The sequence below is a fragment of the Kogia breviceps genome, chromosome 14 (genome assembly GCF_026419965.1).
Source record: "Kogia breviceps isolate mKogBre1 chromosome 14, mKogBre1 haplotype 1, whole genome shotgun sequence".
NCBI classification, from domain to species: Eukaryota; Metazoa; Chordata; class Mammalia; order Artiodactyla; family Physeteridae; genus Kogia; species Kogia breviceps.
The window spans coordinates 12,362,014-12,389,642 of record NC_081323.1 but is presented as its reverse complement, the minus strand read 5'-3'; the positions used below and the strand labels follow the sequence as shown (position 1 = coordinate 12,389,642).

The 27,629-nt window shown below is 48.5% G+C and overlaps 1 protein-coding gene across 10 annotated transcripts in view; it reads right to left on the bottom strand.

Moving 5' to 3' along the window:
- The window catches only part of PREX1 (phosphatidylinositol-3,4,5-trisphosphate dependent Rac exchange factor 1), a 194,972-nt gene that overhangs the window by 62,017 nt on the left and 105,326 nt on the right, over window positions 1-27,629 (bottom strand). For all 10 annotated transcript variants that reach the window (XM_067014051.1, XM_067014052.1, XM_059036024.2 and 7 more), the window contains 3 exons: window positions 15,566-15,727; window positions 7,358-7,491; window positions 1,546-1,664 (listed from right to left, as the gene is read on the bottom strand). In XM_067014051.1, coding sequence (XP_066870152.1) covers window positions 1,546-1,664; window positions 7,358-7,491; window positions 15,566-15,727 — 415 coding nt within the window. The remainder of the gene's footprint in view (window positions 1-1,545; window positions 1,665-7,357; window positions 7,492-15,565; window positions 15,728-27,629) is intronic.

Here is a 27,629-nt window from a genome sequence, read left to right as displayed (position 1 = left end):
GTGGGCAACGAAGACCTCGAGCAAAGAACCTCCCAACCCCTCGACTGCAAAGGGAGACACCTGATGCCTCCTTGCCCATCTCATTCTGGCACTTGGGCTACATAAAACCCTAGTGTAAGCCTGACGATGTCAAGTCACGGGCCCTTATGAAGTTGGCTGGGATGGGAATTGGCAAACCTCTCTGAAAACAGGCTGACATTATCCAGGAACATTGCAGCCAGCTACGCCCTGAATCTGAGGAGGGGTCCACAGGCTCCGTGAGACGGCCAAAGGGGTCTGTGGCTCAAAACCAATTCAGAACCCCTGTCTTGGACAAGCTCAAGGACAAATACACCAAGAATACTCACAGGATCACTGTTTATAATGGTGAACAACAGAAACAACCCAAATGTCCCTCACAAAAGGAATGGGTAAACTGGGGACTATCTGTGCAAGAGAAAACTACACAGCAATGGAAACCGACAAGCTACAGAGAGCTACGTGCAGAAACGCAGATGACTCTCACCACCTTGCGGTTGAGTGAAAGAAGCAACATGCGAAAGAACACACAGTATATGTCATGACCATTTATATAATACAGAGAACAAACGAGTGGTTACCAGTGGGGAGAGGGAAGGGGGAAGGGACAAGATAGGGGTATGGAATTAAGAGATACAAACTACTACGTATAAAATAGATAAGCAACACGGATATATTGTACAGCACAGGGGAATACAGCCACTATTTTGCAGTAACTAAATGGAGTACAATCTATACAAATATTGAATCACTATGTTGTACACCTGAAGCTAACAGAATGTTGTAAATCAATTAAACCTCAATTTAAAAAAAAAAAAACAAAAGAATCCACATTCTGGGTCAGTGCTACCCAGAGAAACACAGTGAGAAGCAATAATAATAATAAATACATATATATCATTTTATATGTATTTGTAATCATAGAACCATTTAAATAAGGTTCGAAAACAGAATTTTTTTTTGTTTTTTTTTTGTTTTTTTGCGGTACGGGGGCCTCTCACTGTTGTGGCCTCTCCCATTGTGGAGCACAGGCTCCGGACGCGCAGGCTCAGCGGCCACGGCTCACGGGCCCAGCCGCTCCGCGGCACGTGGGATCTTCCCGGACCGGGGCACGAACCCGTGTCCCCTGCATCGGCAGGCGGACTCTCAACCACTGCGCCACCAGGGAAGCCCCGAAAACAGAAATTTTAATTAAAATGTTTAGCAATGCACATTTAGGAGGTAAAAATATGTTTAAAAAGCAAGAAAATAATCATCACAAAACTCAGAGAGTGGTTACTTCTGGGGAGAAGGAGGCACTGTGGCCAGGGAGGGGCATGTGAGGGGCTTCTGGTGTGCAGGCAGCAGTTTATTTCTTAACCTGAATGGTGACCACCCAGGGGTTTGCTTTACGTGCATATGTTTTAGGCACTTTTCTGTGGGCAGGTTATCTTTCCCGATCAAAGGAAAAAAACTGGTGAACCGCAGCAGAGACTGTGCTGTGCAGCAGGGGGGCTGGGTTCAGGCAGGGCATGGGTGGGGACCTACCTGTCCCGTCCTCCACGTTCTCCACCTCCATGACTTCAGTGTTGATTCGACCCCGGAAGATATACAGGGAGCCGTTGATGGATTTGGTCCTCTTGGTGGATTTCTTGCTCCCAGTGACCCTGAAAGACAGTGGGAAGTCAATGTCCCCTATGCCTCCTCTCCTTGGGGCTCAACCGTCTTCAACAGAGCAAAGGGAAGCAAGGCAGTAACACAGAAGGGAGCCCGGGGACAGGAGAAGTGTGGGAACCAGGTCAGAAGTATGGCATTTTGGCTGGTGGTTGGGTGACTTGAGCAAGTCACTTTTCCACCCTCAGCCACAGCTTCCTCATCTGGAAAATGGGCTAATAGCCTTGCTGACCTCCCAGAGCTACTTCTGAGCCAACAGGAGATGTGGATGTGAAACCCACAAGAAGCAACAGAAACCTACTCTTCTAGGCTAGAAAATGGGTGGAGATTCTCAGGGTGCCTAACAAACAGGAACTTTCTGAAATAAAACCAGAATGGAAAGGAACTTGGAGTAGGAAGTCCATCCATCCATCCACTTACATCTACCTACCCACCATTCATTCATTCATTCATTCAGGTGAATTCTCTTGCTCACCCATTTAGTCACTCAACAAACAATCTGACCAGTGCTTCGTATGGGAAGGATACCAAGTCGGGACCAGGGGAGTCACTCACCCATGCATTCAACACGCACTCAAGAAAATACCTACTGGGCACCAAGCACGATTCTAGGTGCTAGGGCTGCAGCATGGAACAAAACAAAGTCTCTGAGAATATACCTTCCGATACAGGAGGGCAGAAGGTACCCCCAAAGCCCTCCATCACACCCCCTTCTGGTCACTACCCGCTGCAAGGGTAACCACTACCCTGATCTAAACCCATGGATTCACTCTGCCTGTTTTGGAACTTCACAAACATGGAATCACACAGGGTGATGGTGATGGACATTTGGGTTGCTTCCAGTTTGGTGCTGCTGTGAATGTTCTGGCACATGTCTTATGAAGACCATATGTGTGCATTTCTTCGGGTTATCGACCTAGGAGATGAATTGCTCAGTTATAAGGAATGCATACGATCGGCTTTGGTAGATACTGCTAAGCCGTATCAATTCTCCCACCCCTAGCAGCATAGGGACATTCCAGTTGCTCCACATCCTCCATAACTGGCATTGAATTTCTCATTTTGGCTATTCTGGCGGCAGAGAGAAGTGTCTCTAATAAAGATTTCATCTGTATTTCCCTGATGAGTAATGAGGCCGAGCACTTTTTCATGTTTATGGGCCATCTGGTGTCTTCCACTTGGGAAATGACTGTCCCTTGACCACTTTTCTGTTGGGTTGTCTGTCTTTTTCTTAATGATTTATAGCAGGGCTCGGCAAACTTCGTCTGAAAAAGGGCCAGAGAGTAAACACTTTCAGTTGTGTGGGCCATATGGTCTCTGTTACAACTACTTAACTCAGCCCTTGCGGCATGAGAGCATCCACAGACAACACAAAAATGAATGGGCATGGCTGTGTGCCAATAAAACTTTATTTATAAAAATAGGCAGAGGGCCAAATTTGGCCTATATATTTTGGATATGAGTCCTTTGCAAAGTGGATTGCAAAGATCTTCTCCTCCTCTGTGGCCTGCCTTTTTACTCTCATCTTGGTGTCTTTTGATGAACAGAAGTTCTTAATTTTAAGGTAGTCTGATAAATCTATTTTTCCTTTATAATTATACTTTCTGTCCAATTTAAGAAATCTTTGCTTACCCCCAGATCATGAAGATAGCCTCCTATGCCTTCTTCTAGAAGCTTTTTTGTTTTATCTTTCACAGTTAAATCAATAATCCATCTGAGGTTGACTTTTGTATACTGTGTGAAGTAAGGGGTCAAGACTCATTTTTCCCACTGGATTATCAAACTGACCAAGCATCATTTATTGAACCTCATTGGTGCTTCTGTTGAAATTCAAATGACTGCTTACATGTACGTCTGCTTCCGGACTCACTACTCCATTCCATTAATCTTTTTGTCTGTTTTTACACCAATACTACGTTGTCTTAATTACTATAGCTTTATAGTAAGCCGTGGTATCAGTAATAAAAGTCCTCCAGCTTTGTTCTTCTTCAAAACTGTCTTAGCTATTTTTGTCTCTTTCTGTTTCCACGTAAATTTTAAAATCATTTACGTACATATACACACAACCTCCCTCCTGGAATTTTTATCGTAATTACATTGAGTTTCTGACCAACGTTTGATGAGAGAATGCAAAGCACTTGCTGGTGATGGGGGGTGAGGCAGGGCAGAATCAAGGACAACTAAGATTCTGGCCTGAGATCCTAGGTAAATGATGGTGCCATTTACTGGGAATGATGACGACTCAAGGAGGAAAAGGTTTGGAGCAGGAGTTACGATGAAAATGAAGAGTCTTGTTTTAGACCCAAGTTAAGTGTAAGCTGTCTGTGACACACCCAAGAGACGACACAGATTTAGATTTCTTCTACCTTACATACCATGTGCCAGGCAACATTCTAACCATGTTACATGTTTTATCTTAATCTATAAAAACCACCTCATGAGATGGAGACTGCTTTCATCCCCATTAAGCAGACAGGAAAACAGAGGCACAAAGAGCTGACATAACTTGCCCAAGGTCACATAGCTTGCAAGCAGTAGCGTCTCTGAGCCTTTAACCACTACACGCTGCTGACGCCTCTAAGATGTTAAACAAGCAGTCGAGATACATGAGACATAGCTCTCCTGTGTCTCAGTTTTGCCTTCTGAAGAATGGGGAGGTGTGTTTTTCAAACTCTCCCTTCCACTTCTGACATCCAAGGAGCCTCTGCTTTTGCATCAGACCAGAAGCACCCTGAGTCAGAGACCTCCCCTGACCCACAACCCGGACACGCAGTGCCTGGAATGACCCAGGCAAAGACACGACCATAGACAGACACCTACCAGCATCAGGCGTTTCCTGTGACGACATCAGAGCCAGGCTGGGAGTTCCATCCACCACTGCCCGATCCCTCTCAGAGCCCAGCCCTCTGGCTCCTGACCCAGAGCAGGGACGGAGGCCGCCTGCCAGGTTCTCCCAGACGACAGATGTGCCCTCTCCTTCTAGCCAGCCCGGCTCACGTGCAGGCCTGAGGCACAAACGGCCTCACAAGAGTGCGTGCGCCCTAGACGACCCACTGGGTGTCCAGTACAATCGGCATCAGCTGATACTGCTCCAGTGGAGGAAGGGCCCACGACAGGGTGGCTGAAGGCTGAGCAAACGTGGCCCAGGCTGGGGGGTCACAGAGGCCTGAAGGGACATTCTGCTTTCTAAACCCCAGTGTTCTGGGAAAAGTGCCTGCTTCAGACAGCCCACGGCAGGTGGTGGGGAAGGGCTAGCGGTGGACGCTGGCAGTGGCCTTGGCATTGCCGAAGGACTCTCAGGATGGCTCCGGTGAGAACAGGCAGGAAGCAAGGAGGAAGGAGAAGGGGGCATTGATGGGGGGATAGGAGGACATGAAACAGATGCAGACAGACTAACAGGAATAAAATATGAAATGAGAAAGAGACACACTGACCCAGCCACTCAGAGATGGTGAAAGAGGGAGATGGAGGCCTCTGACCAGAAGGACCAAGTCCCAGGACAGGGAGGAAAGGGGGGAAGGGGAGGGGCCTGTGGCTAAAGCACCTACTATGTGCCAGGTGCTGTACCTGTGGGATCGCACTGAATAGGAACACATCACATGTGGAGGTAAGTTAACAGTAATAGCAGCTACTCCTCATTCTGGGCACTTACCACGTGCCAGGCACACTTACCATGTTTGCCCTTGTACATGGTACAAGATACAAGATAATTCATCCTAGTTTACAGATGAGGAAACTGAAGCAAAGAGAGGCAAAGTCACAGAGCTAGAGAAATGGCTGAGCAGGGATTCAACAGTAAGGAGCCTGGCTCTTAAGCAAATGCTACTGTAAGAAGGGGTTTATCAACCCCATTTTACAGAAGAGAAAACTGAGGCTCAGAGAGGTCAGGCTGGAGGAGGAAGACAATGAGAAGCTTCCCCACACTCACACGGAAAGCCCTCATTCATCCTGTGGAAAGGTTCCTCACCACCACCTTAGGAGGTCAGCAGAATCAGACAAGGAAAACGAGGCTCAGACAGACAGTAAGTGACAAGCCCAGAGCCACAGTAGAAGTTGGAGGTGATGCTGACAGTAGGATCCAGGATCTGGACCTCCCCTCAGCCCTAACTTTTGCTAGATAAAAGAGTAAAGAAGCCTCTGGAAAGTCACCATTTCATCCCTAAAACAAAATAACAGGAAGCTTAATTCAAAAAGGGCTGCACTGGTCAGTTGTCCTGTACCTCCTCAGCGAGAAAGCTGAAAGGCAAGAATTCTCTTGGTCCACCAATCTACCCACCCACTCATGCATCCAACCACCCCCTCGTGCCCCTACCCCTCCGTCTCCTAACTTTCCGTCTCTCCAATCACTCATCCACCTATCCATCAACTCAACCATCCTACCAACCAACCCCCCATATCAGAGTCCAACCAGCCTGGCAACTATCAACAAATCATCCTTCAACACACCCATCCAACTGATCATCCATCCACTAAGCTCCAAACCTCCACCACCCACTCAGCCTCTCAATTTTATGACCATCCAACCATCCATCCATCTACCCATTCACTCAACAAACCATACATAAAGACCCCAACACACTCCTAGCGACTTCCACAGTAGTGCAGTGGTTAAGACTGTGCTCCCAATGCAGGAGGCCTGGGTTCAATCCCTGGTCAGAGAACTAGATTCCACAACTAAGGAGCCCGCGAGCCATAACTAAGACCCGGCACAACCAAAAAAATATAAATAAATAAATATTTAAATAAATAAATAAATACAACCTCTGCCAGCTCATCATGGCTTCATTTCTATTTCTCCAACTACCCAAACATTCACAGATTCCCCCAACTTTCTATCTACCCCTCCATCCAGCCATCTCCTAAACCTCCAACCACTTGACTGCTCACTCATTCACACACTCGTTCATCCATCCAGGAATCAATTCATAGACACATCCACAGTCACCCCCATTCATCTCCCAAACCTGCAACTACCCATCTATCTCTCCTCCCATTTGCCCACACATCCAACCATACATACATCCGCATCAGTCTACCACTCATCCCCCCATCCAGTCACTCTACAAAGTTTAAGAAGCTCCAGTGAAAGACACAAAGATGACAAAGACACTATCTTTCCCTCAAAAAACTTAACAGGAGAGGACTTCCCTCCCCTCAAACCATCTACCTTTGGATCTTAGAATCACAGGGTTCTCGTGGCACAAAGACTCTCCAAACTTCCATGACCGTCTCGACCTACACCGTCCGCTGTGGCAGCCACAGGCCACAGGTGGCTACTGTACACTTAAAAGGTGCCAGGTACAAATTGGGATGTGCTATAAGTGTAACATACAGAGCAGATTTTGAAGCTTTAGTGTAAAATTTTAAAAAGAATGCAAAATACCTATTTAATAAATTTTTTAAGTGGATTACGTTGAAATAATAATATTGGGGGCTACATTGGGGTAAATGAAATACGTTATTTAAATGCATTCCACCTATTTCTTTTGCTCTTTTTAATGTGACTACCGGAAAATTTTAAATAACCTATGTTCTTGGATAGGGCTGAGCTAGAACAAATCCCTCAACTCAGAAGAGAAAAGGGAGGCCCAGAGAGGGAAGTGACAAGCCTATGTCAAGAGTTCAACCCAATCCCAGCCTCCCGGCCCACCCGGGCAGCCCTGTCCCAGTCTCCCCAGCAACTCACCTGGATTTCCGCTTGCAATAGACAAGGAGGTTGTCAAAGAGGAAGAAGGCTCTCTCCTGGATATTGCCCGCGGAGATTTTTAACAAAGTCCCTTGGAGGAGGAGCTGAGTGCAGATGTCCGTGAGGTTGGAGCCCTGGGAGAGCGATGGGGGGTTGCGGTGCATGAGCCGGCAAATCCAGGAGCTCCCTTGGGAATGCCCCCCTTCCTTCCCACAGACGGAACCTGCACCTGCCTCCCTCGCACCCCCAAAATCTCAATGTACCACTGGAGGCACATCTGCGAGCAGACAGAAACCCAACACAGCCTGATCGATGGCTTCCCTCTGGTGAGTGTGCCAGGACAATGCTGGCAGGAGCATACAGAGATGACCATTGCACAGAACAGGGACTTGGGGCTCAGCGAGATGAAAGGACTCATTCAGCTCACACGGCCCTAGTTGACATCTGGTTTTGTTATGGGTTTTGTTGCTTTTTTTGTTTGGTTGGGTTTTTGCCTCTCTCCTCTCCCCCTTATTTATTTGTGTCTTGACTTGTCACTTTATCTCCTCCACAAGAATGCCACTTCCATAAGGACAGGAAGCGTTATCAAGCATCTATCAAGCATTTGCCACAGTATTCCCAGCACCTACTGCACTCTCTGGCACACACTAGGTGCTCAATAAATGCTTGCAGAACAGGTGACCTATGCAATGTGAGCTCCAGCAGGGGCAGAGGATTCTGAGAGCACCCTCTCTGGCTCAGGATGTGAAAATAGATGGGAACAGTTCCCAAATTCTACCTGGTCATCTATGCTAAATGACCAAGATGTTAGGTGTGCATGACGTTCACTGAACCTCCATGGGGTTCAGGGCGATGTGGTCAGGAAAGGCACAGGGGAGGAGCAAGATGGGCCTGGGAGGACGGCGAAGATAAAGAGGCTGAGGATAGGGATAGGCAAGGTCTCTGCTGGGAGGAGTCCTCAGAGCCAGGGACCACACAGGTCCATCTGGAACTCTGGGGGGACCAAGGCAGGGGCAGAGAGATCCCAAAGTGCTAACGGAGAGGAAGCTGGAAAGAGACCTCGGAGGGCACAGAATCCCGGCTAAGGAAGTCCCCGGAGGGTTCCCAAATCCGTGCTCCTCTTCCGTCACAGGAATGGAGTTTCAGCTGGCACGTGGCTGCCCAACCACAGACTCCACCTCCCAGCATCCCCTGTGCCAGGCGTGGTCACGTGACTACATTATGGCCAGTATGCCTCACTTCTACATCATTTCCTTGAGAAAACTGCCTCCCTCCCTTTCCTCTCTTCCCTCCTCTTGCCATAGGCTGGAAGATGGCCACGGTAGTGCAATACACTGTAGCAAAGGACGGAGGAAGGTGTTGGAAGGGACCAGGGTCCGAATGGAGCAGAGATGCCCCACCCCAAGCCTGCATCACTACTGAGAAATAAACTTTTATCTCATTTAAGCCGCTGAAGTCTCTCTTTCTTACAGCCGCCAACTTTAAATACTTGACATACTTTTAAATACATCAAGATAAGGTTGGAGGCCCCATCAACAGGTGGGCAAGGGGGTGCCTCTGACATTTAGGCCCAGGGGATATTATGCAAAAGTGGTATTTTAGGCTTCCCTGGTGGCGCAGTGGTTGAGGGTCCGCCTGCCGATGCAAGGGACACGGGTTCGTACCCCGGTCCGGGAAGATCCCACATGCCGCGGAGCGGCTGGGCCCGTGAGCCATGGCCGCTGAGCCTGCGCGTCCGGAGCCTGTGCTCCGCAACGGGAGAGGCCACAAGAGTGAGAGGCCCGCGTACCGCAAAAAAAAAAAAAAAAGAAAAAAAAAGTGGTATTTTAGGGGAAATTCATTTCACCAACCTGCAGATCACGGTGAAGGGAGAAACAAAGAGACGTGATGCTCTCTCTGCCTGGAAATGAACTTGGGGAGGAAAGAAGGAGAATTCTTCATAGAATCTCCTTCCCCAGACACTCAATGCCCAGAACTGACAAGGAGTTCATACCTCATAAAGATCTGCTAACTCAATTATTTCTGATACCCAGTATGGGAAACTGGTTTTGGCAACTCAGAAATCAGGCTGTTTTCTAACTGCCCACCGCAGTCTCCCCAACTGCTGTCAGAGCTGGTTTGCTCTGTGCCCATGGGCCGGCTAGAAGCAACAAATCCATTTGTCCAATGGTGCCAGAGACCATGCCCCTGGGGCCCACTTGGAGTCCTGGGAAACCAGCTTCTTTGCAGTCAAGAGCTGTGCAGCCCAGGACAGAAGCACACACCCGCTAACAGAAATCACAGCCTGGACGCTTGCGTGCCACAGGCAGATATGTGATGCCCACAGCACAGCGACCCAGCGAGGTACCGCCCCTGCTGCCCTGGGGCTAGGGGATGAAGAGCCCCTTGGAGCCCCAGCATCCTTGCAAACAGGGAGAGTGTGGCTGATGAGACTCCATCAGGGGTCCATGGGCCAGCTCAGAGCACAGAGCAACTCGACAGTGGTCCATGGGCCAGCTCAGAGCACAGAGCAACTCGACAGTTCCTTTGAGACCATGTGCTTCCTGTCTCCTCCACCTCACTCACGTCCACCCACCACCCCTTCCAGGCTCCAAAGGGAGATTCTGGCTGCTTGTACAGTAAGTCTCCTACATACGAACCTTCAAGTTGCAAACTTTCAAAGATGCGAACATGTGTTTGCATGTCCAATCACGTAACTTAGTTTTCGTGTCTGGCGTTATCTGTAAAAGTTGGGTACCGGGCTTCCCTGGTGGCGCAGTGGTTAGGAATCCGCCTGCCAATGCAGGCAACACGGGTTCGAGCCCTGGTCCAGGAAGATCCCACATGCCGCAGAGCAACTAAGCCCATGTGCCACAACTACTGAGCCTGCGCTCTAGAGCGCGTGAGCCACAACTGCTGAGCCTGCGCTCTAGAGCCTGTGCTCCGCAACAAGAGAAGCCACCGCGATGAGAAGCCCACACACCGCAAGGAAGAGTAGCCCCCATTCTCTGCAACTAGAGAAAAGCCTGTGCGCAGCAACGAAGACCCAATGCAGCCAAAAATAAATAAATTAAATAAATTTTTTTTTAAAAGTTGGGTACCTAGGCTAACTTTGTTGGACTCGTGAACAAACTGGACTTACAAATGCACTCTTAGAACGGAACTCGTTCGTATGTAGGAGACTTACTGTATATGAACCTAGTACCTGGCCCAGCTGTAAGGCCCAAGAGCCTGGAGGTCACACAGACCTAGACCAATGTCAGGGGACGGCAGAGAAGAAGCACACCCAGCCTGGGAAGCTGCCTCCCTGGCCTTGGCCAAGGACCACCCAGCAAACTGCATCTGAAATGCCAAGGACACTACAGGGGGAGGCCCCTTCCACCCCAGGCCTGCTAAGAAGCCCAGCTGACACTCGGTTTCCCCGGAATCCTTGAACCCAGGTCAGGGGTGGGGCTGAGGATCAGATACACAGGAAAGAGGCTGAGCACCAAGCTGTCCACCCGTCAGGGCTGGGGTCCTCTTTCAGACAGTGCAGAAGTGAAGTGGTGACATTCAGAGAAGGTGACAAAAGCTAACGCAGCCATAGCGCTTACCACCCACCAACTCCAGTTTTAAGGATCTTACAAAACTCTGTTAATCCTTACAACTCTCACTTTACAGATGAGGAAGCTGAGGCACAGAGCAGTGAAGTGACTTGTTCAAGGTCACAGAGTTGGTCAGTGAGTGAGCTGGGACCTGAACCCAGACAGGTGGTCCCACCATCCTATCCACTCACCTCTACTACCCTGTGCTGCCTCCTAGAAGGTAACCTGAAGGTTTTTTTATGCAGTTGTTGGTCTAGAGCAGGGGTCTTCGAAGGGGCGAGAGCACGAGGCATCCCAGGGAGGGTGGGAAGAACATACAAGAACTTCTATTTATGGTCCTTCTTTTTATTTTTTAATTTAATTTAATTTTTTTTTAAATTTATTTATTTGCAGTACGCGGGCCTCTCACTGTTGTGGCCTCTCCCGCTGCGGAGCACAGGCTCCGGACGCGCAGGCTCAGCGGCCATGGCTCACGGGCCCAGCCGCTCCGCGGCATTTTCCCGGACCGGGGCACGAACCCGCGTCCCCTGCATCGGCAGCCGGACTCTCAACCACCGCGCCACCAGGGAAGCCCAGGTCCTTCTTTTTAATGGTCTTATGTTTCCTCACCCCTATTTCCTTCTGTCCCTCGTGGGTGGGTGCAGTTGATGGTCTCTTAAAGCAGGGCTTCCAGAGCCAGCAAGAGTGGTGTGTTCTATTTCTTTCTTATTAAGAACATGCACTTCTTTTTATGACCGTGAGCTTCTCACGAAAGTCTGCGGGGCCCACGTCCGGAGTGTCCCTTTGCAGGAGGGTCAGCCCACACTGGTATGAGCCCTAGGCAAAGTTGCATGATGTTTTCTCATCTAAAAAAAAATGAAGAAAGAAATCCTGCTTTGCTGCCACGGCTCCTCCTGACGTTTATGGAGCGTTTACTCTAATCCAATAAAGAAAGCACCGTTCTGAGCGCTTTGCATGTGTCCATCCCTGAATCCTCAAGTGACCCGTGGGGCATCCTGCCATTAGCCAGACTGTACAGATGAGGAAACTGAGGCAAAAGTACCCCACCAAGCAGAGGGGGTGGGCTCATACACTCACATCCACAGTATTGCGACATACTCCCATTTACGTGTGCTCCGTAAAATGGATTTATGGGTTAACTTACCCGGTTTTAACTAAACCAGTCCCACAACTAAAAAGGACAATTGGCTTACAGAGGATCAAGCCAAAAAAAAAAAAAAAAAAACCCAGAGATTGGAGATCAAACTAACGATGCAAGCCCAAGCTCATCGCAAGAAGTGGCCAAGAAAAGACTCCCTCCTCCTCCAGAAATAAGTCCCTTGTCAGCCATATTCCAAGAGAGATGACAGTCCTCTAATCGGATTGGCAAGAGGTCAAACAAAAAGATTAGAAAGGATCAAGGAAAGAAACAGAAATCAGGATTTGCAACCACCATCGTTCACTGTGAACTACACCTGTAAGTCATATTGTCCCCTGAAGTTCTAACTACTGAGGGCATGAAGCTATTACAAGCAGCTTCACTGTTAAACATTATTTTTTATAGCTAGAACGTATTATTTTCCCAAGCCACCTTGAATTAAACTTAAAAACCTTTCTACTGGGCTTCCCTGGTGGCACAGTGGTTGAGAGTCCGCCTGCCGATGCAGAGGACGTGGGTTCGTGCCCCGGTCTGGGAGGATCCCACATGCCGCAGAGCAGCTGGGCCTGTGAGCCATGGCCGCTGAGCCTGCGCGTCTGGAGCCTGTGCTCCGCAATGGGAGAGGCCACAACAGTGAGAGGCCTGCGTACCGCAAAGAAACAAAAACAAACAAACAAACAAAAAAAACCCAACCTTTCTACTATACAGAAAACCATTTCACATTTTCTGAAGAACATTCGTGTTCTATCCTTCACTTGACCCTCACAATGACACCAGGAGTTAACTTCAGAGATGTTATTTCTGAAATTAGACAAGTAGGGGAAAATGAGGCCAGGAGAGTAGGACAAACTTGCATAAGGCAGGATAATCTGTAAGTTAAAAGGCTGGGGGCTTCCCTGGTGGCGCAGTGGTTAAGAATCCGCCTACCATTGCAGGGGACACAGGTTCGAGCCCTGGTCCGGGAAGATCCCACATGCCGCGGAGCAACTAAGCCTGTATGCCACAACTACCGAGCCTGTGCTCTAGAGCCCGCAAGCCACAACTACTGAGCCCATGTGCCACAACTACTGAAGCCCGTGTGCCTCGAACCCGTGCTCCACAAGAGAAGCCACTGCAATGAGAAGCCTGTGCACCGCAACAAAGAATAGCCGCTGGTCACCGCAACTAGAGAAAGCCCACGTGCAGCAACGAAGACCCAATGCAGCCAAAAATAAATAAATTAATTTTTTTTAAAAAAGGCTGGGCCCCAAAGCCAAGACCCTGCACCTCAGTTTTCTCATCTGTAAAATAGGGATAACAACTGCCCTCTCTTCTAGTGTTGAAAATGTGTAATAGGTGCTCAGTAAATTGCCAGCAATTCTTATTCTAGGTCACTTTATTTCCTACTGTACCCAGCGACAGAGATCAAAATAAGGGCCATTCTCAAACTGAAGATATCTCAGGGTCAACAAGGGCCCCAAAGACCCTTAGTTCCTATTTCCCTAGGCCCTTACCAGGAGGCATCTGGAAATCACTTCTGCTCTGGCTGCCAAATTGCTTGCTTAATACTCTCTCCACAGGGGCTCACGTGAGAAATTTCCCTTCTAGCTGGATGCCAGGAAAGTCTCTGTCACCCAGAAGAACTGCTCAGCTTGTTCCTTTTTTGACAATGAATGTTAAGTAACTTAGGTGTCCTGTTCTTTTTACCTTGGCTGCCAGGAAGCTCAAAGCCCAAACAGGCAGATGTTTAAACGTGTCCACTCTATGTGCTCTTTAGGTTAACATATTTGCTGAAAGTGGCCAAGTGACGCACTTCTGGCCAATGAGTTGGAAAGGGGCTTCTGGGAAAGGTTTTCCTCCCCTAGGGAGGAGAGCTCCCCCTCACTGCCCTGGCTGAGCCCCTGTCTCCTCCTGCTTTGGAACACATGATGCCTGGAGCTGCTGCCATCATGGAACCATAGAGGGGAAGGCTGAGAGGATCACAAGAAACCAAATCAGAGCTCTGACATCATGAAGGTGAAATGTGATTCCTTAGAGGACACATCCTGACACAATTTTCAGGTGCAGGAACAGAAACCAAGCAATTCATTTTAAGCAGAAAGAAATGAGGGCCTTATCCAATCCTTGGCAGGGTTAGAAGAGCCTAGAATCACAGCTGCCAGAAAACCAAGAACACTGTAGAACTGGCCCTCCAGGGAAGCCACTGCCCCTGCTCCAACTGGGGAAAAGGAGAATCAGACCACCACCTGCCCGAGCTGATATTCTAGGGAAATGCTGCCCAAGCTGCTTCCAGGCCCTCAGAAGCTGTTGCCTCAACTATCAGCTACAAAGCCACCCCATCCTGCTAGATACACACCAACAACACAACGGATGCCCTTCCTCTTGACACTTAGAAGCTGGAAACCAGGCCCTCTGCAAATGCTATCACAGAAGTCAACCACAACCACGGCTGTGCTTTGCTGCAAAAACAGCACAAGGGTGGCCTCCCTCCCACTCCTGCTTTCCAAATCTCAAGCAGCTGGATCTGATCTTGGCCAATCATATCCCAAACCTGAGCTACAAAGGAGTCTGAGAAATGCAACTATTTGTTCTCCAGCCTCAGCCGGGCAGGAAGGCCAGGCAGAGGAGAGTGGGTACCTGACAAACACTAATCCACAACACCCACCTCCTCTAGAACACAGGTCCCTCCCCTCTGCAGCCATACCCTCAACCTCGTAGCTATACAGTCTCATTTAGGACTCCCCAACACAGGGAGATGAAGTGGACATCCCAAATGTAGCAAGTGCCAGAAAATCCAAAGGGTCTAAGGCAGATGATTCAGAGAATTATCTGTGTCCGAGAGTCTTTCCTCTTTAATCTCCCATTCCAGCTGCACTTACTCGGATACTGACTTTTTTATTTATTCAGATTTTCCCATTTCATTCTACAGATTTTTTAGGACAGCTCTAATAATTTAAGGAAGACACAACAGAAGATCTCAAGAATCCCATCCCTTAATAATCATCATCATAGTAATATCCGTACCTATCACTTATTGAGTACCGACTATATGCAGGTATAGATAAGGAAACCGAAGTTCAGAGAAGTTAAGACATTTGCCTACAGTCACCCGGTAAGGGAGTGTCAAAGCCAGAATCCTATCCTGGAGTGAACCCTTAAAAGCTACCCTTGACCTTGGCGTCAAAAGCTCAAGGGACACCAGGCAGACAGGCAACATGTGAAGGAGAGTGACTGGGGAGTGGTGGAGATGGAGGAAAACTAGAGGCTCCAGAGGCTGCTGACCTGCAAAATGGGGGCCCAGTGTTACCAATTTTTTTAAGAGAAACTTTAAATCTAGACTTTTATGTGGACCTAATTGAAAAATGATTAAATTTTTTTTTTTTTTTTTTTTTTTTTTTGCAAACACCATGGAGGCCAAACAAAATATGCTACAGGACAAATCTGGTGCCCAGACCACAGTCTGAACCCAAGTTGTGCACCCCCCGGGCCTGTCCCCAGCCCAGAAGGTTCCTCCTGCCCCAGACACACCTCCCAGCCTTCTATGTGTGACTGCAGCTGCTCCAGGGCCTCCAGCTTCTCCATCTGCCGCTTGGTCTCATTGATGTTGGAACAGACGGTCTTCATGGCCTGCAGGGCACTCTGGACCGCGGGGTGGTCAGGGTGCTTGCCGGGGGTCCTCTTGGCGAGTTCCTAGGGTAGAGGAGAGGGCAGGAATGAGGGACATCAACCCAGAGGGCAACAAATAGCCTCCAGGACACCTGGGCCTGAACCAAGTCCCAACTCTACTCTGGACAAACTGTGTGATCTGAAGCTGGAGAACATCACTCATTCATTCATTCATTCATTTAATAAATGTCCCCTGAGCAGCTCCTCCACAACAGGCAGTGTTCTAGTCTGTGGACAACTTTGTTAATAAAACAGAAAAATTCCTCATCTGGTGGCTATTACATTCTAATAAAGGAGGTGGGCCAAAATGAAGAAAAGTCAATTACAAAGACACATCAGAACGAGAGGCTAGAAGGTCTTGGGAAAGGAGGTGTTCTTTCGGATAGGGAGGTCAAGGAAGCCCTCTGAGGGGGTGACATCTGAACAGAGGGTCTGGATAAAGCAAGCGAGAGGGCTTCCCTGGTGGTGCAGTGGTTGAGAATCCGCCTGCCGAGGCAGGGAACACGGGTTCGTGCCCCAGTCCGGGAAGATCCCACATGCCGCGGAGCGGCTGGTCCCATGAGCCATGGCAGCTGAGCCTGCGCGTCCAGAGCCTGTGCTCCGCAACGAGAGAGGCCACAACAGTGAGAGGCCCGCAAACCAAAAAAAAAAAAAAAAAAAAAAAAAAAAGCAAGGGAGAGAGTCCTACACAAATCTGGGGGAAGGGCATGCCTGGTAAAAGGAACAGCAAACGCAAAGGGGCGTGGTGGGAGCGTATGGAGTCTGGAAGGGAAACAGCCAGAGGCAGTGTGGCTGGAGAAGAGTAAATGCGAGAGAGAAGGAGAAAGAAAGAGACAGAGACAGAGAGAAACCGGTCAGCCAGAGAGGTGGCCATTGACACTGCCTCTCCCTAGCCCCCAGTTTTTCTCATCTGTAAAATGGGTATAAAGAATCCCTTGCCTTCACAGGGACGTGGAGGAAACATGTAAAGAGGACAAAGAGGCCAGTCGGGGGGCTTAATCTGCAAGCCCCTCCCCCACTGTTTCTCACTCTCATCTCACACCTCACCACCAGCACAGGCTGGGACACTCTAAAGGTCAGGCCGGTCTTAATCAAAGGGTTTGAGCCCCATAGTAAGTGTGATGAAGAAAGGAACTGAGACGGCAGAGACCAGCTGGGCCTCAAGATATCAGGGAAGATTTTCAGGTCGCATCACTCAACCGACAGGACAGCGCCGGCAGAGATAAGTTTCTCTAATCATCTGGCCCTGACATGCCCAGATGTTCCAGTATCTCTCCATCTCTCTGCTCCCTCAAAAATCACAGATATGACACTCCAGTGGGCTGGTTCCCAGTACAGTTCCACATGGGTTCCAGGGCTAGCTCTGCCCCTGGGCGGTGGGGTGACCTTGGGCCTCTGCGGCTGGGTGACCTTGGGCCAGACGCCCTCCATGCCGAGCCTCAGGTTCATCGACTGAAAGCCAGTGATGTGGGGGAGGATGGTGACGATGAGCCTTTACTCTGTGCCTGGGAGGTAGGTTCTGTTATTATCCATTTAACAGAGGAGGAGATGGAGGCTCAGCAGGACAGTCCAAAGGCTCCAAGAAGTAAGAGGAGGAATGTGGATTTGAAGCCGGTCATCTGGTTCTGCTCATGGTGAGGGGTAAATCAGACACCGCAGGAAACGCAGCTCCGAGGGCAAGTACAGCCTCAGTAAGCACTCAGTCTACGCTGGTCATTATCAGTCCTGCTTCCGTAGGACAATACACGTTAGCAGGGCCCGCCAGCAGCAACGGGCCAGGCAGGTGTTGTTCTGAGAATGCCCTGCCCAGCTCCAAAACTAGGTCTTCTCTAGTCACTTCATTTCTTCTCTGCCTGAACATGAACAGCCTCTTTTCTGGAGAGCAGATCCTAATGGCCCGAGGACCAGATGTTCTGTAACATCAGGACCCTGTGGGTTTGCTGAGGACCTGCCTTGGGCCCAGGGACAGGCCAGAAAGGAAGCAAGGGGTGGGGAAGGATGGAGCCCTCTCTCTGGAGGCAACTGAGCTGGGAAAGGTGCTCCAAGGGAAGGGGGAGGGAGGAAGGAAGCGAGGAATGGGGGTTGCGGGGGGGGGGGGGCGCACAAACAACAGCCCCAAGTGGTGAAAGCGCTCGTGATAAATCACAGAAGGAGAAGGACAGTGTGGCCGGAAAGGCTTCAAGGAGGAAGTAAGACAGAGGCAGGCGGGTCACTGAGGGTTGAGCTTTTTGTACAAAGGGGACATGTTTCCATTCACTCCTCACTCAACACAGACTGAGCAAGAGGTATGTGCCAGAGCACTGGGGTCTGGACAGAGACTGAGATGGCCCTCAGGGAGCTCACAGTCAAGAGAACAGTCCAAAAGTTGAGCATTACCACTAACAGTAATAATAAGAGCTAGCATTTAGTGAGCGCTTACACTCTTTTTGAGCTCACTCAATCCTCACATCAACCCTATGAGGTAGTTATTATTATCCTCATTTGACAGATATTTTAAAAAATAAATTTATTGATTGATCGATTTTTGGCTGTGTTGGGTCTTCGTTTCTGTGCAAGGGCTTTCTCTAGTTGCGGCGAGTGGGGGCCACTCTTTATCGCGGTGCGCGGGCCTCTCACTATTGCGGGCTCTCTTGTTGTGCAGCACAGGCTCCAGATGCGCAGGCTCAGTAGTTGTGGCTCACGGGCCTAGTTGCTCCGCGGCATGTGGGATCTTCCCAGACCAGGGCTCGAACCCGTGTCCCCTGCATTGGCAGGCAGATTCTCAACCACTGCACTACCAGGGAAGCCCTAATTTGACAGATTTGAGAACTGAGGCACAGAGAGGTCAGGTCACCTGCCTGAGGTCACGGAGCAGACTTGAGCCTAACCAGTCTGGCTCTGAGGTTAGCGCTCTGAACGTCTATACTATTTATAACCTTTCAGATAGTTAAATAGGAATACTTTCCTCTCTGGTAAATATAATTTATATTATCGATTAAGTGCTAGGTGAAACATCAGGCAAGTGAAGGGACAGAGAGTGAGGGAGGTGCACTGGTCCAAGAAGGTCTCTCTGAGGAGAAGGGCCCCAGGGTGGAGACCTGAATGAAGTAAGGGCACAGGCTATACAAACATCTGTGGGAACAGCACTCCAGGCAAGAGAAGAGCACAAGCAAAGGCCCTGAGGCAGTGAGAAACAGCAAGGAGGCCAGGGAAGCTACAGCAGAGTGACCAAGGAGAAGGACACGTGCTGAGGTTGGATGCACACACCAAACACAGATCAGGTAAGGCCTGGGTGTGGTCTCTGGGTTTCATCCCAAGAGCCATGGGGAGGCGATGGGGGGTTATAAGTTGAGGCCTAACACCATCCAATTTATTTAGCCTTTAAAAAACCCCTCTGACTGCCAAGTGGAAGATGCACTGGAGGGAACATAAAGTGAATGTAAAAGCAGGAAGACTGGCTAGTGGCTACTGCAACGGTGCAGGCAAGAGATGCTCAAGGCTGGAACCAGGAAGCTCTGTGCCCCATTCATCCATCCAGTGAGGCCTCCTGTGTACCTGGCCTCAGGCTGGGCCCTCTGTTGAGGACACAGATGACACAGACACTGCCCCAACTCTCCTGGAGCTGACGGCCTGCTTGCAGACATGTCCACAGATAAAACTACGATAGAAGCCTGTGACCTATGATGGGGAATTCAGCTGAACTCCCCAAAGCACCCCCAGCCCCATGCTCCAATATAAGTAATTTTGAGCATCTGAACCTCTGTCAATCCAGCCAAGGCACGAAAGGGGAGTGTACCCAGCCAGCTCCCTGTTTCCTCCAAGTGAGCAATGACAGAGGCTCAACCTGCAAAAGCAGATCCAGCATCCTCTCCTTCTAAAAGCAGGGGGTCAAATGAAAGCCTGCAGACCAAGTCCAACCCACCACCTGTTGCAATAAACGAAGCTTTATGCTCAGTCATTTCCCCGCTGTCCTCACTTCTTTGTAGCCACATCATCAGAGTGGAATTGTCGCGACAGAGACCATATGGCCTGTGAAACCTGTAATATTTACTATCTGGTCCTTTAAAGGAAAAGCTTGCTGATCCCTGGTCAAAAGCAACAGAACAGATTCTTAGCTGAGCACAAGGCCACCCGGAATAAAGGCAACATTCCCATCCACTTGGACACAGGTTCTGATCACTGCGGTGTGTGCAGCTTCAGTCTTCCTTGCCCGTCTCCCCTTTCCCTGGGCTGGAACGTGGACACGGTGTGAACATCTGAGAACCCAGGGGTGGAAGAACATAAACCCTGGACTGCCTTGTACAGAAATAACATTACACGTTAAGTCACTGTTCTTTCAGGTCTCCGTCACTGTAGCTACAATATATCCTGATACATGTGACAGATGAGGAAGCTGAGGTAGACCCAGAGCGAGGTCACTTGTCCAAGGTCGAAGATTGCTAAGGGGTGGAGCCAAAATTCAAACCCATGCAATTGAAGTCCAGAGCCCACGTTTTTAACCAGTACTCCATGCTTCTCCAGCCTGTGTCCGTGCGATCCTACCTCCTCCCACCTCCCTCCACAAGTGCAAAGCCCTCAGCTCTCTTATTCTTGAGACTGAGAGCTTTAGGGCCTGTCACACCGTGGGAGGCACTACCACCACATCCGAAACCCCTGGAAAGTTGGAATTTCAGCGATCCTCCACTGATGGGTTCCCTGAGGGGCTGCCAACACCCAGTAGCTAGTAAAAATGAGAAAAAGGTTATTTCCCTCTTCTACCTGGCTGCTCCCACCTCTCCTCCTGCCTGAGATCACTGCTGGGCATGGAGAATTGAAACTGAGCAGGACCTTCTGGCTAGGTTCCTGGCTGGGCCAAAACTGAGGGGAAGGTATTGGCTTTGGTGTCTTGGTTCACAAGGGAGTGTTGACTCTGCTCTGCCCAGCCACAAACTCAGGGTCCATTCCTGCCTCTGGGCCTTTGCACTTGCTGTGCCCTTTACTGGCACACTCCTTCTCCAAATCGTAAGAGGTGGTACAGTACTAGCATAAGGATAGGCATATAGGTCAATGGAAAAGAAGTGAGAGTCCAGAAAGAAATCCTTACATTTATAGTCAATAAATTTTTAACAAGGTGCTAAGACAATTAAATGGGGAAAGGACAGTCTTTTCAACAAATGCTGCTGGGAAAATTGGATATCCACATGCAAAAAAAAATAAAATTGGACCCCTTCCTCACACTACACACAAAATTTAACTCAAAGTGGATCACAGGGACTTCCCTGGTGGTGTAGTGGTTAAGAATCCACCTGCCAATGCAGGGGACACAGGTTCGATCCCTGGTCCGGGAAGATCCCACATGCCATGGAGCAACTAAGCCCGTGTGCCACAACTACTGAGCCTGTGTGCCACAACTACTGAACCCGCATGCCACAACTCCTGATGCCCACACGCCTAGAGTCCGTGTTCAGCAACAAGAGAAGCCACCACAATGAGAAGCCCGCACACCACAATGAAAAGTAGCCCCCGCTCGCCACAACTAGAGAAAGCCTGCACGCAGCAACAAAGACCCAACACAGACAAAAATAAATACTAAATGTAAGAGCTGAAACTATAAAACTGTTAGAAGAAAACAAAGGTATAAATCTTTTTGACCTTGGGTTAGGCAAAGCATTACTAGATATGACACCAAATATAAAGGCAACTACAAATAAATTAGATAAACTGGACTTCAGCAAAATTTAAAACATTGTGCTTCAAAGACTATAAAGAAAGTGAAAAGACAATCTACAGAACATGTAAATTATATCTATGACAAGGGACTTGCATCCAGTATATACAAAGAACTCTCACAACTTAACAAAAAGACAACTCAGGGCTTCCCTGGTGGCACAGTGGTTAAGAATCTGCCTTCCAATGCAGGGGACACAGGTTCAATCCCTGGTCCGGGAAGATCCCACATGCCATGGAGCAACTAAGCCTGTGTGCCGCAACTACTGAGCCTGCACTCTAGAGCCCGCGAGCCACAACTACTGAGCCTGCGTGCTGCAACTACTGAGCCCATGCGCCTAGAGCCCATGCTCCACAACAAGAGAAGCTACCACAATGAGAAGCCCATATACCATAACAAAGGGTAGCCCTCTCTCGCTGCAACCAAAAGAAAGTCCACACACAGCAACGAGGACCCAACACAGCCAAAAATTTAATTAATTAATTGATTAATTTTAAAAAAAGACAACTCAATTAAAAAATAAGCAAAGGATTTAAACAGACATTTCTCCAAACACGATACACAAATGGCCAATAAGCTCATGAAAAGATGCTCAATATCATTCGTCATTACAGAAATGCAAAACAAAACCACAATGAGATACCACTTCACACCCCCCCTAGAATGGCTATAATCAAAAAGACAAAGAATAACAAATGTTCTTGAGGAAGTAGAGAAACTGGAATCCTCATACATTTCAGGAGAAAATATAAAATGGTGCAGCAGCTTTGGAAAAGAGTTTGGCAATTCCCTAATGACAGCTGGATTTAGCCACACCCGAAACCATCTAGCCACATACTTTTCAGTTACATGGGCTCATTTTTTATTTTTTATTAAACCTGTTTGAGCTAGTTTTTCCATTCCTTGTATTTGAAAGAGTCTCTACTGCTTCACAATCCCAGAGAGACTGCAAGGATTCAGAAGCCCAAAGGTGTCCCCAGTCAGCCCCAGACAAGCATCAAATATGGGTACCCTCAAAATTAATGGAAGCTTGAGCTGCACTAACAAAAGCCTCACATGCAAAAGGAGGGAAGTGAGGAGGCTCCTGCCCAATTCAGAACTTAAAACACTGTCTTAATAAGTTACAACAGAGTCAAGCTCAAAAGAGACAGACTACGGTGTTGGAGACCCTGGAATCCACATCCAAGGTGGAACAGCTACATGAACTTACAGGGCTTGGCTCAGAGAACAGTATTTCTGGAAGGAACCCAAAAGCTGCTTGTTAAGAATCTTGGGAGAGCCACATAACTAAGAAGAAACCCTCTGGATCTGCAAGACCTCAGAGGATCCAAGTGGACCAGGTGTGCACATCTATGAAATGGGATCAGAATCAGATCCTAAGGTTGTTGCGCGGATCGAATAGAATGATGAATGTAAAAGTGTTGGTAATCAGTAAGGACACAATATTTATCATCATCATAATTATTTCCATACTAATCACAGCTGTTACATTTACTATTATTTCTAGTAATAACAGTAGAAGTTGTAGTCATGGTAGTAATCATAATAGCTAGAGCTTGAGCACTTACTAAGTGTATCAAGCACTGTTCCAAACTTCAGTTTCTTAAGTCATTTCATCCTCAAATCATCCCAGAGAGGCAGGTACTGTTTTTATCTTCACTCTACAGGTGAGGAGACTGAGGCACAAAGAAGCAAGGCCTCTTGCCCAAGGCCACAGAGACAGAAAGCAGGACCTGGTAGACACCTCACCACATCCACAGGCCCCTCCAGAAACAGTACCAGTAGGGCGTGAACACCCCCAAAAGTAGGCTCTTAGAACAAACACGGAATGTCTGAGCAGGGGCAGGCCCTGGGTATTCCTTAAAAACACTGAGGGCAGAGAAGGGAGGGGGTGTGCGGGAGTCACCCCGTGAATCAGCAGTGGAAGCCCCTCTAGAGCCAGGCTGGGTAACCTTTCCCCAACATCCGTCCTGCCAGCCCCATGTGGTTTCGCAAGCAGGGCTCGAGGTGAGGGCTTCCTGGAAGAGAGGATGTCAGAGTAGAGGAACCCACGGCTTCCGCTCCCCTCCCGTCACATTTACCAAAAGGGAGCCCGCTGGTGTCTGCTCTGTGCGGCCCCATCGTGTCCCCGGAGGTGTGGGCACTGGGCCGCAAACTCCAGGCCTAACCGGGCATCAAGGAAACGTGGCTGCAGCCAACTCCCCCTTTCTTGCTCAGCTTTGCTCGAGCTTCAGAAAAAGACCAGGAGAAAAACACAGGGCCCAGAGGCAGAGGAAGAGAGGGGTGCAGAGGATGAGACAGGGAGGCAATGGGACCCTGGTTTTCCCCTGTCCTCTCTCCCGCCCTGCAGTCCAAGAGGGGCCACTCCCGGCCAGCTCCCAGGGCGTGTTCGAGAGCCTTCCATCTCCCAGCCGTACCTACCGGCTCAAGGAGAGCACAGCGGGGAACTCCCTGGCAGTCCAGTGGTTAGGACTCCATGCTTTCACTGCTACGGGTGCAGGTTTGATCCCTGTGGGACCGGAGCTGACCTAACGAGCCCTTGGACATTTGGGAAAGACACACTCTCTTCTCCCTTGGTAGCCGTGCCGATCAGACGCAGGCCTGAGGTTGCTGGAGGCCCATGTTACCACCAGGAGAAGGGAGCCTCCAGGAATAAAGTTCACACAGAGGAAATCTGAGCCAGGAGATGGGAAGAGCCTGATTCTCGATGGCGTCATTTGAGCTCCTGGGATGCAGCCATAAAAAGACAGATCCATAAAACCACAGTGAAAACACAGCTGGATTTGTCACTGGAAGAAGTGACAATACCCATTACTTGCTGTGACTTGGGGTTCCTGGAGGCTCAAAAGGAGACATGGGGTTAGAAAGTCATGCTGTCTTGTCTACAAAGAGAAGAAGGCAGCCTTGAGGATGGGAACATCACCAATGGGGGCTGGATCCCATGGAGCACACCCACTTTCTAGGGACACCTCACCCAGCTCCAGGAGGGGCCGATCCTGCACCAGCTGTGGCTCTGTCCACAGACCTTTGCCCAAGGCACCACCATCAAAGTTCAGGAAGCCAAGCTCTGATCTCATTATCAAGACTTCCTGGTATTTCAGTTCTGGGTCCCTTCATGCCCTGTCTAGGGTGACAGCAAGATGCAAATGAAGAGGTACTAGCAAGACCCACCACCACTTGAAGAAGAAGAAAAAGAAAAAAGAAAAAAAAAAAGAAACGAAAAACATCTGTAAGTCCATGAAAACCCAGAACTGAAAAGCTGCCCGGCGTGGTAAAGAAAACCTCCATGCATACCAACTATATGAAATATATTTCATGACAATATATTTCCGATTTTAACAATTCCAGCCCCTGCTGCAGGTTGAAAACTGTAGCCCCTTGGATTAGGAATTAATGAGGGAAAGGAAATAATGCTCATGGGTCTTAAAAACTCCTTCCTTCCACTTGGAGAGATGGGGGGAGAGAGCAGGAAGAGGGCTCAGTTCTGGGAGTTCATGTTCTGGCTTTGACGAGGACATGCTATGTGACCTTGGGCAAGTCTCAGCCCCTTTCCGAGCCTTGGTCTCCTGGCTACGCAATGCATGACTGGATCAGAGCCTGGGTCACAATTCAGATGCTGCAGGCCAAATGCTATTGGCAAGCTCTCTCAGCAAAGCAGAAGTTCTAGCCACCTTTGGTCTGTGTTTCCACCGGACAACAGCAATTGGCTGACCTGAGTGGTGGCCACCCCCATAGACGGGACATGTGTGCTATAGAATCTGTCACAATCCCCATCCCAACCCACTGGGTTACATCCAATCTACTCACTCACTTCTTTCACCTGCCCTGCAGGCACCCGTGTTTGACACCCTGGGTTGGTGTCTACTGACATTCAGTAGTGGGGCTCCAACATCCAGTGACTGTATATCCAGCTTCCAAAGGAGGTCCTAGCACACCTTACTGCAAAAGTCTACATCCTGCACTCCCAATTCCAGGCTCTACAGAGGAGAGGGTAAAATTGGGAGAGGTAATGATGGTGGTAGTGGTAGTTTTAAATACCAATTTAGTAGAAGAAAAAAAAGAAAGGAAGGAAGGAAGGGGGGAGGGCAGGAGAAAGGAAGGAAGAAAACAAGAGTAACTAAACCAAAAAAACTAAAACTATCCAAAATAAAGCAAGAAAGGGGGAAAAAAAGAAGCATTAAAAAAAAGAGGACAGGGCTTCCCTGTTGGCACAGTGGTTGAGAGTCCACCTGCCGATGCAGGGGACATGGGTTCGTGTCCCAGTCCAGGAAGATCCCACATGCCGTGGAGCGGCTGGGCCCGTGAGCCATGACTGCTGAGCCTGCACGTCCGGAGCCTGTGCTCCACAATGGGAGAGGCAAGAACAATAAGAGGCCCGTGTACCCCAAAAAAAAAAAAAAAAAAGGACAAATAAAAGAATTTTATAAAGGTGGTAGAAACGAGATCAAATATATCAATAAATACAATAAATATAAGTAGACTAAATAAACTCTCCTGTTCAACGATAGAGACTGACAGGACAGATTTTAAAACTTTAACTTCATACTGATTACAAAAGAAGTATCTAAAATCTAAAGGTACAATACAGATGGCCAACAAACACATGAAAAGATGCTCAACGTCACTAATTATTAGAGAAATGCAAATAAAATTATAATGAGGTATCACCTCACATTGGTCAGAATGGCCATCATCAAAAAATCTACAAACAATAAATGCTGGAGAGGGTGTGGAGAAAAGGGAACCCTCTTACGCTGTTGGTGGGAAGGTATCAATAAATTGATACAGCCACTAAAGAGAACAGTATGGAGGTTCATTAAAAAACTAAAGACAGAACTACCAGAACTACCATATGACCCAGCAAGCCCACTACTGGGCATGTACCTGGAGAAAACCATAATTCAAAAAGAGTCATGTACCACAATGTTCATTGCAGCTCTATTTACAATAGTCAGGACATGGAAGCAACCCAAGTGTCCATCAACAGAAGAATGAATAAAGAAGATGTGGTACATATATACAATGGAATATTACTCAGCCATAACAAGGAACGAAATTGTGCAATTTGCAGAGACGTGGATGGACCTAGAGACTTTCATACAGAGTGAAGTAAGTCAGAAAGAGGAAAACAACTACTGTACAATATCGCTTACATGTGGAATCTAGAAAAATGACAGAGATGAACTTATCTGCAAAGCAGAAATAGAGACACAGATGTAGAGAACAGATGTACGGGTATGGGGAGGGGGATAGCAGGCGGGAAGGAGGGGGTGGGATGAACTGGGAGATTGGGATTGACATATATACACTACGGTGCATAAAACAGATAACTAATGAGAACCCGCTGTATAGCACAGGGACTCTACTCATTGCTCTGTGGTGACCTAAATGGAAAGGAAATCCAAAAAAGAGGGGATATATGTATGCACACAGCTGATTCACTTTGCTGCACAGCAGAAACTAACACAACACTGTAAAGCAACTATACTCCAATACAAATTAATTTTTAAAAAAGGGTACAGAATTGTTAATAGTAAGAGGATGAAATAAGATATATCATGAAAAGACTAATCAAAAGAAACCTATGGGGGCTTCCCTGGTGGCGCAGTGGTTGAGAGTCCACCTGCCGATGCAGGGGACACGGGTTCGTGCCCCGGTCCGGGAAGATCCCACATGCCGCAGAGCGGCTGGGCCCGTGAGCCACGGCCGCTGAGCCTGCGCGTCCGGAGCCTGTGCTCCGCGGTGGGACAGGCCACGACAGTGAGAGGCCCGCGTACCGCCAAAAAAAAAGAAACCTATGGTAGCTTATTAATATTGAACAAAACAGACTTTGAGACAATAAAAACAGCTCATACTTACTAGGCACTTATACCCTTTATAGGTATTATTTCATATAATCTTCACAATAACCAATGAGAGGCACTATTTGACAGAGGAGCAAACTGCGGCACAGAGAGTTCGTCATTTCTCAAAGAGGTAATACTAGAGAGAGGAGGAGTTGGGATCAATAAAAATAAAAATCATTACATTATTAGAGTAGCTAACATTTGCCAAGCATGACTGACTATAAAATGCAAAGTGCTCTCATGGGTTTTCTCAGGCATTGTCTCATTGATCTTTGCAACAAGCCTGGGAGGTAGCGACTTTACAGATAGGGTAATGGGGGCACAGAGAGGTTCAGCAACTTGCCCTCAGTCACACAGCTAAGAAGAGGTGGAGCTGCATTTTCGAACTTAGACT